The following is a 17,178-nucleotide window of genomic DNA, read 5'->3' as shown; positions in this document are numbered from 1 at the left end:
TTCTACAAATCGTATCGAATAAACATAGAAACTAATTTTTTCATTTAAAACAATATTTTTGAGAAAACTGAACGAAAGAACAATTGAACAAAAGTTTTTGAAATTTATGCAGAAAAGGAATTTAATGCTTTTAAAATATATTATGGAAGATTTTATTATGAGAATATAATTGTGTTTGGTTTTAAATTATATAAAATTATATACAAAAATATGTTAAATACAATATATCGTTAAATAGAATATAATGTTTTTAATGTTTAGAATAGAGTTGAATTAATTTAATTTAAATTAGATTTAGGTTAATGTTTAGGTATTAGATTACATCTAATTCAATCTAATTCAAACTTCAATTAAACTCGGTACATTAAATCTATTTATTTAAATAATTTAATAATTATTCAATCGCATTATTTTTATATAATAGTAATTATAAATTAAATAGTAATAAACAAAAACACATTATTATTATGTATTAAAGTATATTTATTATACATTATATATTTTCTATTCTTGATTAAGAATCAATTTTCTTTCAATTAATTAAAAAATTCTGTATTTGATTATTAAAAACGAATAAAAAATTAATTACGAAAGATAGAATACTTTTTTAAAATTGAATTACATATAATTAATGGAAAAAATTAATAAAGATTTTTATTTACGATGTAAAAAATTGAATATATCAATTGAATATACAAAATATAATGTTATAAGTATTTGTAATTTTTTTTGTTAAGGTAATTGCAATATAATAATAAGTCGTTTATGACAGATTGTGATAGGTGTGAGAATTATATACATATTTTCTTGAATAAATAATTCTTATGCATTCATTAATACAAAGGTAAATTACAGCAAATTTATTGTACAATTGTATTATGTTATAAAATATTAATTAGAATCTAAATAATCTAATGCTATTGAAATTTCATAAAGAGTTCATAAATACGATTAAATAATACATTGAAAGTTTTATATTCGTTAAAATCTACTCATTATATTTTTTCGACAAGAAAATACTTCGATATTTATCTGCTTCAATATTTGTTGGCGAATATGTAGTTCTTATTGTATGATTCATTCTTTATCATCACGACTTTTTAAATAAAAGTTAAATTTCTATTTAAAATTTTATTTATTATTATTTATTTAGTTGATTCAAAACTAAGAATTGATTATTTCCTTTTTCGTTAATTACTTCTTTTATTTCGTTAATATTTTTTTTATTAATTTTTATATAAAAAATTGATTCTACATTCATCTAATTCGATATTTGTCCATTATTCAAGAATAGATTAATAATGAATATAGAATATTCATTCTATAAAATAAACTTCTATATTCGCCATTAAACTTAAAAAGAGGCTCGAGCTATAAAAGATTAAAAAGGGATATGCTGTGTCCATTTAAGTTTTTCATGTTCATATCGGTACAAAAATGTAATTTAAAAACAGATATTTAAGATTATGGATATAAAGTATAGATAATTTTGGATTATGCAAAATATGAATAGAATATAATATTTTATATATAAGATTTTCCTAATCTTAATAATTCATTTAATTATCGCAATACATTAGACTCTTCAGAAGTTTTGTATATTATATTATTATATTATTTGAATATTTTTTGCATACATATTGGTTATAATTATTACAATATTGCTTTCTTTAATAAGATAAGTTATTTTATTTTTTTATTTCTCATTGTAGATATATTATGTATATATATGTAGATATATATTTATGTATACATTTATGGAGTAATATAAATGTTTTCTTTGCTGGTTGTTTTTACTATTGTTTTGTTTTACTATTTTCCTTTTTCTACCATCCCGTTTATTTTTTCTGTATTGTTCATTATAAGCGCTTTTGTTTAATCTTGTTAAATTCTTGTCGTCTATTGTTTTTGAATCGATTCATTGAATAATTCTTGAAAAAAAATCTTTTCAATATATTCATTTTTATTCGAATTTGAATTTGCTATTATAAATAAGAAATATGCACTTATGATATTCTTTTGCATAATATATTCTTTTGTCAATTAACTTTCGTACCATTATAAGATATAGTAATAACTGTCTTAAATTAAAAGTAATAAATGATTTTTAGAAACTTTTGGAATGAAAGAAATAATATTTTTTCAAATTTCCTAAATGGAGGGCTCGAAGAGCTTGGATTAATTCGTTCTTCAAAGATAAAAGAATACCGAATTATTCTACGTTTATCATTTATAAATTTTTACGTATTGTTTTCGCTTATCCTGAAATATCATAAACATACAACCATACACACAATGTGTACAATGCACAGAGTGTCACGTCGTTACTTCTCGACAACCGGATGAATCTCGACGTCGGCGTTGGGGAAGCGGCGAGGCGTGAGGCGACGCGGGCGTAACGAACGCCTCGTCCTCGACGTCTGCCGGTCGTTTTTCTGCTTTCCTTTTTTGTTTCTACCGTCGCCCACCCGCTCGAGAGGCACTGTACTCTTCCGGAGATTTTATTTACGTGGAAATTTCAAGGGCGACGGCCAGCAAACTTGCGACCCGTTCTGACATACCGACGACGTCGCGACGCCGACGAAGACACATTCTCTCTTTCTCTCCTCCTTTCGTATTGCGCTCGCCTCTACAACACGCTGAACTTTTCTTCTTCCCATCGTCTTCGCACGCCGCCCTCTATTTCGAAACCTAGCCTTTCCCTGTCTCTCAGTCAACCCCTTTTTATCCTCTCCGTTCACCCCTTTTCGTTCGGTATTCCGTGTCCCAACGTCCATTTTCAATGGCCCTGTCACGTTACCCGGTAACGATATTCGGCCAATTTTTCACGGAATTCGAATTCCCTCTTCTATTTTCCAGTGCGATCCCCGCCGCGGCCTTCAATGTTTTCCCGTGCTCCCCGGGAAAGCTAATAAACGCGTTGATCGAGCGGCGTGGTGGAACGCGAATCCGACATGCCGATGGAAATTCTTCTGGAAATGAAAACACTTAAACGCGGCGCGGCCGTCGAACGCGATTCGAAATTGGAATCTCGACGTAGCACTCGAAGGATACAGGGGAAATCCGGTCGGTATGTGATTGGTGCGCGATGTGGGTTAGATGGTTTGATTGGAAAGAGAGAAAGAGAAAGAGAGAGAAAGAGAGAGAGAGAGAGAGAGAGAGGAAAAGAGATTTTTTTTTCAGATCGTTCGTTATTTGTGTTGTTTCGAGTGGAAATAAAGAAAATAGAAATAAATCGCGTTGTTATGCGAGTGAAAAATATAAGGAAAATATTTGCTCCACAATGTTTTTGTATCGGGTTTCGTATTGATCGGTTACGCCAGGGAAAATTAAATCTTTCATCGTTAAAAATATTTTGATGGAACTATAGGAATGGATATCGAGAAGAAAATTCACAATAGAGTTAAAATTAGAGTTAAAAAGAAATATTTGATATCTATACAATCTAATGATTTCTCTCAATTTTGATAATATTGTTAAAAAGCTTTTTATCATTAAGTTAAAATTTCATCAAGATGGCTTGAAAATTTTTATATTATGAAATGAAAACAAATTTTACACATTTTATTTCAAATATTTTATGAACTCGTGAATAGATACAGTCATATATCTATCGATATATATATAGTAAACCTATCGATATTTGTTAAATTCAAAAATCAAAAAAGCTCAACGAGAAATAAAGAAAACAATCAAAATATATTCTGATGGAATATTTTTAAACAACTAAAATTCTGATTTTGAACATTCAAAATGACAATATAAAAATGTCAATAATGTAATATAATAAAATGAATTAGATTATAATGATTGAATGTTATTTTAACATTATTGAATATTTTAAGATTTAGATTAACATAAAAAAAATTTAAATAAAATGGATACAATGATTTTTTAAATTTTTTCTATTAAAATTTTATTTTTGCAAACAACAATATCAAGAAATTTAAAAAAGAAATTGGAAAATTTAAAATTATTAATTAGAAAATTAATTATTGTTAATAAAATTAGAAAAAATCTTTAATTAAAAAATTAGTAATATGTTTAATTTCTGATTTTATTATTTTTTATATTAGTTTTAAAATTAAGATTTGAAATTAAGATTTTTGATCTTGTTAGATTTTTTTATTGAAATTTCATAATTTATTTATCATTAATGTTATTCGAAAAAAATAGAAAAGCAGAAATAAATATATACTGATTATTATAGTTACATTATTATACAATTATACAATTATAATATACAATTATTATAGTTATTAAAACAAATTTTTTTTTATTAAATATAGACTGATTAAAATAAACATTTATTATCGAAGAAAATAGATAATAAAATAACGCGAACGCGTATATTATATTTATATATTTTATGTGAATTATATTTATATTAATAATGAAATATTGTACACATTTCTTATACTAATAATTTTATAATCAATTGTGTTGACACAATATAATACAATAAAATGAAATGTTTCATCGCTAGAAATACATAATTTCATTAATGTAATGTTTCATTAAGAAAAAAAAAGAAGAAATAAAATATCATTAATATTAAAAGTTAAAATTAAATAGTAATATAAAGAGAAATAATTTTTATTCCAAGCGTATTTAATTCTCAATTTCGATGTTTTTAATGTTTAAAGTATGTCATTAGTTCAAGGTAAGGTACGAGAAAGATAATCGTATAATGTCTGATGAGAAATACAGGAGATTGAACAATTAGTTCACGTAATAGCCCTCCTATAGTCAAACAGATTGCAAACGGTTGTTTATTCTGGTCTTTTTAGCTATTTGCATATTCAAATTGGACAAATAGTCTTTGTTTCACATTCATTTACCCAAGACGAATTTTATCTAAAGTTTAATGCAAGCTCTTTTCGTTCCACAGTATTAATAATAGTGCTAGTAGCATCATTCTTTATTAAAGCTAAAATAACATCAAGAAAAAGAAAATAATTTTTATATTTTTTAAAACTCAAGTTTCGATATTTAGATAAATAGAAAGCTTTTCACAATTAAAGTATTTATTTTTATTAAGTATAAAATTTAGAATCTACAATTAATCTAAAATCTAAAATTATTTAATAAATAGAATATCTTTTTTGTTTTTTAATGAATAAATTTTAAAAAAAGTGATTAATGTTAGAGAATTTCATAGGAAATGTATTCAATATTGTATTCAATATTGTGAATTTTTTGTGAATTTTAGAGAAATTAAAAAAAAAACAAAAAAATAAATACTGTCACATTCAAATTTTTTAATAAATTAATAACAATAATTTTAATAAATTGATTGCATAGGATTCTATGGAAAATAAATAATTATTCTATAAAATGTTACAAGAAATAGCTTACAAAAATTATGAAAAATATTAAAAATATTATACTTCAAAATTATGATTTTTCAAATTGATATATTCTTATCATCTTTCAATGTGATAAATATGTAGAAATCATATACACTTTTCAAAATATCTCTTTTCGAATATAGTTAATAATTGTAAAAATTTTTTAAATACTTATTGAATTATCAAAATTTTTTACTATATAGATTTGAACTATAGATTTGAACTATATAGATTTGAAATATTATACTTATAATATAATATTTTTATATAATTTTTATCACGTTTATAAACATTTTTGAATCTATAAAATCTCAAACATCTTTTAAAATTATTAAAATTATTTATTGATTTTTTAGAATTAAATCTTATATATTCAGATTCTGATTTTTAAATTTCAACTGTTTTTGTTTAAAAAAATCTTAAAATTTAACTAAAAAATTTTCCACAAACACAAAATAATAAACTTTGAGATGAGATATAGATGAATTGATATATCATACCTTTGACAAATTTTATCTTCCTAATACTACAAAGTTAAAATCTATCTTGTGGTTATTCTTGGTAGTTATTCAATGTAAAGTTCAAAGTCTATGTTTCTAGGATCAATCTTGACGAGTTCAGTAATTGCTGGACCATAAAGCTTGAGGTTCCGAGTTTGGACTTGTTCTTAGCATTTCATGTCTCTAGGGTTTGAGAGTTTGAGGTTGTGTGACCTCAGAATTATCATTGGAGCATATCGCATTTCTATAGTATGAAGATTGTGGTTTTCTGTTCTACAATGAAATTGTACTTACATGTTTCTGAGGTTTGGAATTATAAGTTTTAAACATATTGTTTTATGATTTCTTATTCTTTTTATATTTTTTTAATTTTTTTCTTTATTTTATTTCTTTTCTCATTTCTGATTTTATTTATTTGTTTGATTATTTTAAAAATTCTTAAAAATACTCGAAAGAAATTATATATAAGAAGGTATTTTTTTTATTTTAAGTTCTTTGGAAATATTCAGAAGATAATTATTTATAAATTTAATTTTAATAAAAGACATAAATATTCATTATAAATAAAATATAAAAATTGTAGAATAAAAATCTTTATATAGATATAGAAAATATAAATTATAAAATAATTTAATTAAATATAAATTATTAAAGAATTCACTGTGGCATATTATATTTATATTATTATATATATTATATATTATATATTATTAATATTAGAAAATTATAATATTTTTTATTTGTGAATACTTATTAATTAATATGAATGGATAGATAAATTGAATTATTAAATTGCCGAATATTTAATTTTAATTTATATAGATTCTCTTATTATACATAAAAATTTTTTTATCGTTATTTCTATACTGTTAATATATAATATTTTTAGAAATAAGATTTTATACATGAATAGGAAATATATGTATTCTGATTAATATATTTGGAGGACGATTGATTCTAGAAATTAAATATAAAAATTGATATATAAAAATGTTTAATTAATTGTATTAAATTACAAGCAATTGAAATTTATGTTAAATAAGAATGAAATAGATCATCATCTTATTCCATCTCTGGCTTACATTCAAAAATTTAACTATTTGTAAATTAATAAATAAATTCCAACATTATCGTGTAACTTTTATTATTATTATCATTATTATATTATACGAAACAAAATTTATTTCTTCTAATCTTTAAAATTAATTATTTCAAATGTCTCATATGTCTCTATTGATATTAATATTTTGCAAGATATTCTTTTAGATTTTTAGAAGAAAGAAAAAATGCAACTAAAAATCAAAACAAACTAATTACTGAAAACATGATTTTATAATTATTCACAGTAATATATATATATATATTGAAAAAATTCTTTAAAATGTTGATTTCTACATAATATTAAAAAATCAACAAATTTAAAAATAACGTTTATTAAACAATAATCGTTTTTAATATAATTTCTAATTCACATAGAATCATCGCTTAATCTCTTTTACACTTCGTCCAAATTTTATTTTTATCTACAATCTATAAATAATAATATTATATTAACCAATCAATTTACTAAATTTATTGTTTTTATTAAATAGATACAGCATACAAATTACACGAAACAAAATATATAAAATTTAATTTTTGTTGGTCATTTACGATATCACTTGAGAATTAAACACCGCAATAACAAGCACATTAGGCAGGTCAGTTAGAAGGAACAGGAATGCAAAACAGATACATCCCTCGTCCATGCTTTTCTTACCCCGAGGAAAACGCTTCTTCTTGTTCCGGAAACGGGAGATAGGAATAACATTCCGGCGAAATGGGGTGAAACAGTATCGCGTTGTCGTGTTTCCGCCGCTTTTGGATTTTCTTCCCGTTTCCCAAACGGGATGCAATGGACCGTGAAAACTTCCGGTTCGGACCGGAAGTCCGAGCCAGCTTGGGATAGAAATTTCTTTCGTTAAACCGAAAGCAGGAAGTAAAGTTTTAATTAACGGCCACACGTCCGGGCCAGAACTTTATAGCCGCGAGGGAGTAGTTGGCAATCCTGAAAGCGTCGGGTCGACCTCGCAGCTGCCACGGATTTGCATTCAGATTGCATTTTTTTTCTTTTTTTCTTTTTTTTTCTTCCGTGCTCTCTCTCTCTCTCTTTTTTTTAAAGAGGTAATTACACTGAGCTGTACTCGGAGAAAACCCGGCCGCGTCTCATCTGCATCCGGCTGGGTTTAAAACATCCTTCGTCAGAACTTGCTCGGATTTCGCTTTTTCCTTCCTTAGAGGAACATGACCGGCGCATCTCCTAATGATTTTTTAATTGCTTCCCCTATTCTTCCAAATACCCCCTCCTCTCCAGCACAATCAACGCTCGTTTGCGCTTGTGTTCTTTTGCTCGATATAAATTGTAATCGTTCGTTCGTATTTAATCATTAATGTTTTTACACAACAATATAATATCTAATTGCTAAAAATTGCATGTAATATTTCTGAAGATATAATATATAATAAAATGAAATTTGAAAATAATCTTAATCTATTGGGATCTATCTTAAAAAAAAAAGTAAATGAAATATTGAAATATAGATATATCATTTGAAGATAAAATACAAACTCTAAAGTTTTGCATATTTATCATAATATATAAAAACATGTATGCAAAATTCTCAAACTTTATATAAACATGGATTAATTAAAACAATTAATATAATATTTGCATAAGAATCTTTACATATATATAAAAATTATTTAAATATTAAAACAAGTATAAAAGTTAGTAAAAAAAAAATGTTAAATCTTATTTATTAAATTATAAGTAATTTGAATTCTAAACGTTAAATGAAACAGTATTTTAATATTAATATCTATATGAATAACAGATAATGCATGATTTTTATCTATATAAATTTAAAAGTTTCTTTAATCTACAAAAGAATATAAGTTTATCATAATACTATAAATACTTTCATTTTCTTAATGTATAAAATTACATAATTAGATACATTCATGATAGATAGATAAAGTATCATTTAAAAAAATATAATCGAACACAGAATCTCGAAAAGCTTTTTGAAAAATTAATATAAATTTCTTTAACGTCTTTTGTCTCAATGTAAAAACTTCCAGAAAATCCAAATATAAATTTCAAAGTTAAGCACTGAATGAGCTGAAAAATTAATTAGTTAAAATTTCAAATGAAGTTACTTTACCACTATTCATATAACTTTAACATTACAATTAGTAATAGTTATTTGATAATTTGAATAATAAATTATTATTGACCTAACTTTATTCTTAACTTCAATGAACTAAAATTTTATCCATCATTGACTTCTTTTGATCCAAATTATAATCGTAATAACCATTGTATAATAAATCAATAATTCTATGCTTCTTAGATACTTTTACATTCTTTCAGTATCTAAATAAAATTGTTCTTACTGCCAACACTATAAAACTTTCTTACCTGCCCTGACCTGGACGTCACGACTTAACACTCTGCCGACAGAATTGCTCGCCACGCATCTATAAGCCGCGCTGTGCACATCCTGGCGGAATGCAGCGGCCGGAAACGGCAAAAGGACCAGCGTGCCGTTCCTGAGCACCCTCCTCACTCCCGGTACGTCATTGACCGGATGTCCGTCCGCGGTCGACCAATCGATGTTGAGCGGGGGGCTTCCTGTCGCGGTGCAGTCCAGCCAGGCGCCGCTCGAATTCGAAAATTCGACCCTCGAGGGCGGCTCCATCACGAAGCTTGGTCCCCGTAAATGTGCGTCGAAACCGTGGCCGCCCGCCGATGTCACCGCCGCGGCTGCACCTGCGAATAAAACGAAACGTTCAACGATGGAAAATTCACATAAATCTGCCGGCTGATTGCGGAAAAACGGCGCCGAATCGCATTCACCGGCCCGACACGCGACAGTTTAATTGCCACGTAAATCCCGTTCCTCCTCGATTTTTGCATATTTCCCTCATGGTTCCGGCCTGTGCTAATAAAAAGCTTGGAGCTCATTCGTTTACTGGGTTTTCCATCTTTACGGGGTTATATTTCACTGAGATTATAAATCATGATTTTTTATGCTCGTTCTTAATAAGTTTATTGATTAGAAGTGATTATATATTTGTCAATTTTTGTGACTACTTTATGATGATTTTCGTTATTGTAATGTATAATATATTGTAATAACATAACATCGTTATATGAATAACGATGTATTCAATATTACATCGTTATTGTAATGTTGAAAATATTAAAAATTTGATTATTTTCTTAAATGTTAAATACCATAAATGTCACTATTAAGTTTACTATTTACTGATTTAGTAAATATTGTTTTAAATATCTGAAAAAATAATTAGACGTTCAAAATATAAATCTATAATATCTACTTAACAATATGCATTAAGATGCATAAAGTTAAGATATTATTGTAAAAAGTAATTATATATAATTATTCTATTTGAATGAATAATATTAAAAATAATATTAATAATTTATAACAATTATAAAAATGAAAAATTTATAAATAGTTAATTTTCATTTAACAATTTTATGGTACGGAAAGTTTAAATTAACATAATTTAAAAATCGTGATTTAATTATATATTAATATATTTTGTATTCTTGAATTACATAAATTAAATTGTAATTACTTATATTCATTATTACAAATAATTCATAATTCAATATTATCAATAATTCATAAAAAATGAATGAAGAACATAATAAAATTAAATAAATATTTTAAGCGCAGTTTCTAATTTAAAACATTATTCTATATAGATTTTCAATTAAATTGTAATTAAATATTACATAATTTATAGTTTAATGAAAATTTTTTATAATATTTCCTATTCTACAGAGATTGTGTATTATATGAAAATTAGATATAATAGATTTATTAAAAAACTATTTTTTTCCAATTATTATGTAGAAAGTTTTGTAGAAAATCATTCTAGAAAGTTTCATTAGATTTTTTATTAGATGTACGTATTAACATTTTTATGATATGGAAAGATTATTCTAAAAGAATCTAACCACAACGAAACATATATATATATATATATATGAATATATAAATTTCTTGGTGCTAAAATTCTAATTCGTTTTAAATTTTGAAACTTTTAAATAATTTTTAAAAATATTATCTTTTTAAAAAATAATAGCTTGAACCATAAAAGCTTTAAAAAATATAATATTTTAGTTTGAAATAATTTCAAGTAACTTTTCAAAATGTTATCTAGTAAAATTTTAGAATTTCAAAATTCTAAAATTTCAAAATTATTTATAATAAATTTTGAAAATTTACATATTATAATGTATCAATGATTATTCAATGATTATATATAATTTATTATATTTGAATATCTTATTTTATATATAATACGATTTATAAAAGATATATTTTCGATATTTAAATAAATCATTTCCAAATTTCTCGATTATCGAAAAATAAAATTACATTAATAATAAAATCATTTTCATCATTAATTATCATGAGGAAATTTGAGAAAGAAATCGAAGTATGCATTACTTTCTAAATAATCAATTTCAATATAGTTCGATCAATTTCAATATAGTTCGTGAAATGGTTGGTCGATTTTTAGTATTCGCGATTATCGATACGAAGGACGACACGTAAGGAACAAGTTATGCTACTCAAAGTGTATCAGACGCACGATACTTCGACATAATGCTTTGATCGGGGGTGCGAAAACACGAGTCAGCAAGTACTGGGGCTCTTGCATCGTTAGAACGCCACTTCAGGCTAATAACTACGGGCAGGCCACTCCTGCAACTCGAGAGTGCAGTTTAATTGTAGAAGGTATTTGTACGATGGTAAAAGAAACTATGAGTGGAATTCAATTTCAGGGGATGAATAGGTAATATCATTCTTTGCGTTTCATGAAACGATCGAAGAATGGAAAAGGTTATGATAAATGTACTATAGGATAAGAAAAATATTCGGATTGGAATTAATGTGATAGAAATTATTATATGATTAAAAATTAAATGAATTAATTTAATATGTGAATATATCAAAGAATTAATTAATCAATTTTCTGGTGGAATATTGTATGATAAATCGGATATTTTTATAATTTTCAATGATAATTTTTATAAATGATGCTAATCACATCATTCTTTAATTATTATATAAAAAGAAATAACAAATATTTTAGTAAGTAATAATTTTTACTAATTCTATTTTAATTATAAATTATGTATATATGTATTATATACATGTATTATTATTTCAATTGTTATTATATGATATATCTTATTATATTAATTATAAATAATTTAATTATATATAATTACATTATATTATATATTATATTAATACTCTATTTTAATTTATCTCTAGAGATTCGAAAAAAATGATTTTTATTAAATTATTATATACAGTGATTCGCTGTATATAAAAAAATATTTAAATATTATTTTAAAAAGAAATCTAATTTTAAATTAATCTAAATTTTTATTTAGAAAATTTATACATGTAAATGAAAATTTATACATGTAATGCAATGGATTATATATATATAGAACAATAAGTTTACAATAGGATAATAAACTATTAAAATTTAAAAAAATTTAAACATTTTGCAATTTAAAATTTTATTAAAATTTATACCTTACACTATTATAAAATTATATAACATTTAAAATGAACAGAAAATGAAAAATATTGAAATTTCAAGTATTTTTTATTTTCTTAAAATGATTCTTAAAATGCTAAAAAAGAAAATTGTGAAAATCATAGTTATATTGATTCTTCTGGTTATATGAATATAACCAATCATCAATCAAATAATATGATATTTAGTTATCCTTTATATCATAAGTGATATAAGCACGATCATATCTGAAGAAGTTTTCTGATTTGAATGATTCTTTAATTTTATTAAGTAAATGCAAAAACTAAATAACTTATTAACTCAGATAAGAATTTATTGACAAGAAAAAAGAATTGATTATTCGATAAATATTATTTATAACAAAGTTCTTTAAAATTTATGTTCGAATATTTATAATATATAAAAATACGAAAACTAATGGATCTTACATAGAGAATTTGGTATATAAAAATTTGTCCTAATTATTGTATTAACTAATTAATGGTTATGATATATTGCTATATTTATTTATAATATAACTATATAATATTTTTGATATGTAAGTATAATGATATTCTTTTCTAATTTTAATTCTTTACTGAAATAATACTGAAATTTTAAAGATACATAATATAGGTTCTTGCATTTCACATTTCAACTGCATCAAATATTTAACTATTTTTCCATTTCCAAAGATTTTTGACAGAATTTGATCAAAGGATTCATTCATAAAAGTTCGAAAATAAAAAAAATTGTACAAACACGAAAAATTTATGCACAAGCGTGAAACTTTTTACAAAAATTTTCATCCTGAAGTTTGTTATATATTTCAGATATTTTTTTAGATCGACGAAAAAAAAAACAAATGAACGAAGATTCAATAATGATGATCAAAAGAAATCTCGTTGCCTGCGTATATCTATGCAGAATTTCGTTCGTTCGATTTTGACGAAGATCACGATTCCATCGCGGCAACGTAAAGCGTACGTTCTAAAATTTGCGTATCGATCGGCTCGACGATGTCCATGTGGTCGTGTGTTAATTAAAAATTCATTTATCTTAAATTCAATTTCCTCTGACTACGAGCAGGTCGTTCGCGCGCACATATTCTGGGAAAAAAATTCTAAAAAATTTCACATATTGTATGCAATGAGAAGGAAAGAAATAAACAAAATAGATATTTGATTTGATTAATATAATTTTTTCGTTTTATTTTTCAATTTATTACTGTTATTTATGTTGTTATATTTAAATATATCGGCAGAAGTCCTGGAGATATATAAGTGGAAAATATTTCAAAATATAATTTAGCATCTAAAAACAATGGAAAAATTCAGATAAATATATTTAAAATATTTGAAATATATTTAAAATATTTAATAAAATTATTTAATAAATTTTAAGATATTCATTATATTTATCATTTATTTTTTATATATTTCAAAAATATTATTTTTTCATTAGGTTGTTTCGGTCAGAAAAGATATGAACAGAAAAAATAATTAACGAGTAAAAATAATATTAAATTCATAAAATTTTTATCTATGAAAATATTTTAAATTTTCTATATATGGAATTGAAATTCCAATTTGATATCTATTTTGATTCAATTTGATCGAATCAAATTGATACCAATTTGATTCAAAATTAATCAAGAAACATTTTTATAAATTCAAAAAATATCAAAAGATATTAAAAGAGTAATGCAAATAAATGCAAGAAATTATTCAATATTATTATTCAATGCACCAGAATTAAATAAGACATATATTTATAAAAATCTTTTTTATTGTTTTTTTGATGAAATATTTTTTTATATGTGAATATTTAATTTATCATTAGCAATTTAAATTGATCAGATATATTAAATTGCAATTTCTAATAATTCAACATTTAAAATTTGAAATAAAATTTTAATTTCACATTTATTATATTACATTTATTACTTTCTTTTGAAGCATACATATCGTATATTCATTACATTCTTCAAAACGCGAATATCACATCTATTTGCTTACATTCAATAACGTTATAGAAAAAACGAAAAGGCAATTCAGCCAATTTGATAAAAATAATAACTATAAAAAAAAAAGAAAGTAACGTAATGATAACGCGTAATTAATTCGTTCAATAAAAGTGTAATTTTCGAAGAGAGAAGAGAATGTTCCGCCATTAAAAAAGGACCATCGTTACCCCGACCGCCACTCACGGACGAACTGAAACCAGGGAATGGAACGATATTGCATATCTCTCTGGCATCGTCCATAAGTGAAGAGCAGCGGGTTCGGTGAAACGTGGAACTCATAACGACATCCAAGGGAAGGGACGTAACTCGTTTATAACGACATTTGAGAAGAGAGAAGAGAGAAAAGGGCACAGGGAACGATAGAAAGAGAAAGAAGGAGCGAAAGAAGTAGAAGGAGATAGATTCACAACCGAATTTCGTAATACCGGTTGCAGAGATAGTATGCACGTCGCATACAAAACACAAAGTATGCAAATCCTCGGTGCAGCATGACCGAATTGAAATCCCCGTAGTGTCCGGCAATTACAGACCGTCACGGTGACTCGCTTCCGGAATTGTCTCGAGCACTTAATTACTAATTCCAGCCAAGTATTTCGTTGGCCGGAGCTTCGCGTTGAATTACACGCATGGCACCTTACACTCTATGCCCGTTCGTTTTCCGCGCGTATAACGCGCGGGTATCGCGATTAATGTGGACGTCTCTCGACTTTGATGCGGGAAACGTCGCGTGAAATAATTCTTTTCTGTACTGGAATTTATGAGAAAGAAACAATTGTTTTATTTCTTCTTTTTCTCCATATGTTTGATTTGTTACTCGTTTGTTTAGTTTTGTTGACGTTGTTAAAAATGGAATATTATGGCTGGTAAGAAGTTTTTTGATTAAATGTTAATATATATGAAATTTGTTAAACAATAATTGTGAAGAAAAAAGCACGAATATTTTATTTTTTAATGAAGAAAGATTCAGAATAATAATAAACGAAAAAAAAAATCAAATGAGACATTTTTAAATATGAAATATGCTGCGTAAAAATGAATGTTATAAAACTATGAATCTTATGAAACTTTTGATTCTTTTTTTATTTTTTCTAAATAAAAGCAAAATTGAATTGATACAAATTAATAATGTAATGTTACTTTTAAAGGAAATAAATTATGAAAGTGCTATTAAGCTATTAATAAAGGTTTTATTAATATATAACACATAGTGTCAAACTAATAAAATAATCATAATTAGACGAATAATTTATTATTATTGTTTTGCAATAACCGCATATGTAAATTATTATATTATATGCTTTCTGTATGATTATAACGGACCAATAATTAGCATGATAGATAATGTATCTCTAATAATTTGTCTTTAAAATTTTTGGGAAATTTTAATTAAATTACTGCCTCTCAAGTATCTCATATTTTTATCAATTTGTCACATCATATTTAAATCAAAAACACAAATAATTCAAATCTTCATTAATATATTGAAATTATAATTATTATAATTTAACTTAGCTTTTTCGTTTTTTTAATTTCTAAAAATCATAAAATAAATTATAGTAAATACTTAACATAACATAAATTATAATAAACAAATAAGAGAAACTTTCTATTCTATTTTCTATAAAAATATAAAACATCCATTAAACAAAAAAAAGATAATTAGATATTAATAACTATGGAAAAATGTATTGTTATAATATTTAATTTATTATATTTTTATCCTCATATTCATATTTTATCTTTTTTCTATCTTTTGAGATATAAAATATGTAGAAATATGGAATATTGATGTTAAATTAGTCTGATATGAAATAAATACAAAAAGAATTAATTTAAACTTTTTCTTTATCAGCCAAAAAGTAGCAAAAAAGTAAAATCTTAATTGGACATATTGTTAATAAGTTTAATGTTAATAATAAAAGTAGTTGTGTGTGATTATAGAAACGTCATAAAATATTATTCATCTTAAAATATTATAGAAAATATTAAAAAAAATAATTCTTATTTCTTTATTATGAATTTATTATATTAATAATGAATATTTTTTCCGAAATTTCTGTCAATTATCATTTGTTTTTTTGTTTTTTTCAAATTTTAAATTATTTTATTATTAATATTATTAATTTTAAATTTTAAATTATTTTTATTTATATAATGTTTAATATACAATGTTCCTATGTATTTTATATTTATAATTTTTATATTTTGAAAATTACAGTATATTTAGTGAATTTTATAAATCTTTTGTTCGATATATCTTTTTACAAAATTAATAATTCTGTTTCATGATAAAATTCTGTTTCTGTTTTATGGAAAAAAAAAATAAAATTGCAGTAATTTTTAAATATTTTTTTTGAGTGCTTTTTTTTACAATAAAATTACAGTAATTTTTTAATAATTGGATTAAAGATTAAAGAATTAAAAATTTAATTCTTTCCATTATGAGTTAAAATATTGTATGGAATTTTCTTGTGGATTAAAATTAAGGAAAGAAATGATTGCATTATATTTAATGTAATATTTCCTTTTTAATATTTTTATCTGTTTTTATGATAATATTTACGTGATATATAATATTTAAATTAAGAATTTAATCTCTTCCATTGTGAAATGAAACATCGTATAATATAGTTTTTTTTAGAGAATTTGTGCACAGAAATAAATTCTATATTTTTGATTGTTTCTT

General features: G+C 24.3%; 1 protein-coding gene across 11 annotated transcripts in view; it reads right to left on the bottom strand.

Annotated features, from left to right (window-relative positions):
- LOC107993494 (cell adhesion molecule Dscam2) overlaps window positions 1-17,178 on the bottom strand; it is a 197,604-nt gene that overhangs the window by 61,244 nt on the left and 119,182 nt on the right. For all 11 annotated transcript variants that reach the window (XM_062075910.1, XM_062075902.1, XM_062075911.1 and 8 more), the window contains exon 2: window positions 9,312-9,662. In XM_062075910.1, coding sequence (XP_061931894.1) covers window positions 9,312-9,662 — 351 coding nt within the window. The remainder of the gene's footprint in view (window positions 1-9,311; window positions 9,663-17,178) is intronic.

This window comes from Apis cerana, linkage group LG6 (genome assembly GCF_029169275.1).
Source record: "Apis cerana isolate GH-2021 linkage group LG6, AcerK_1.0, whole genome shotgun sequence".
Taxonomy (NCBI): Eukaryota; Metazoa; Arthropoda; class Insecta; order Hymenoptera; family Apidae; genus Apis; species Apis cerana.
Note: the sequence above shows the minus strand (reverse complement) of the source record. Positions and strands in the feature narration are given on the sequence as shown.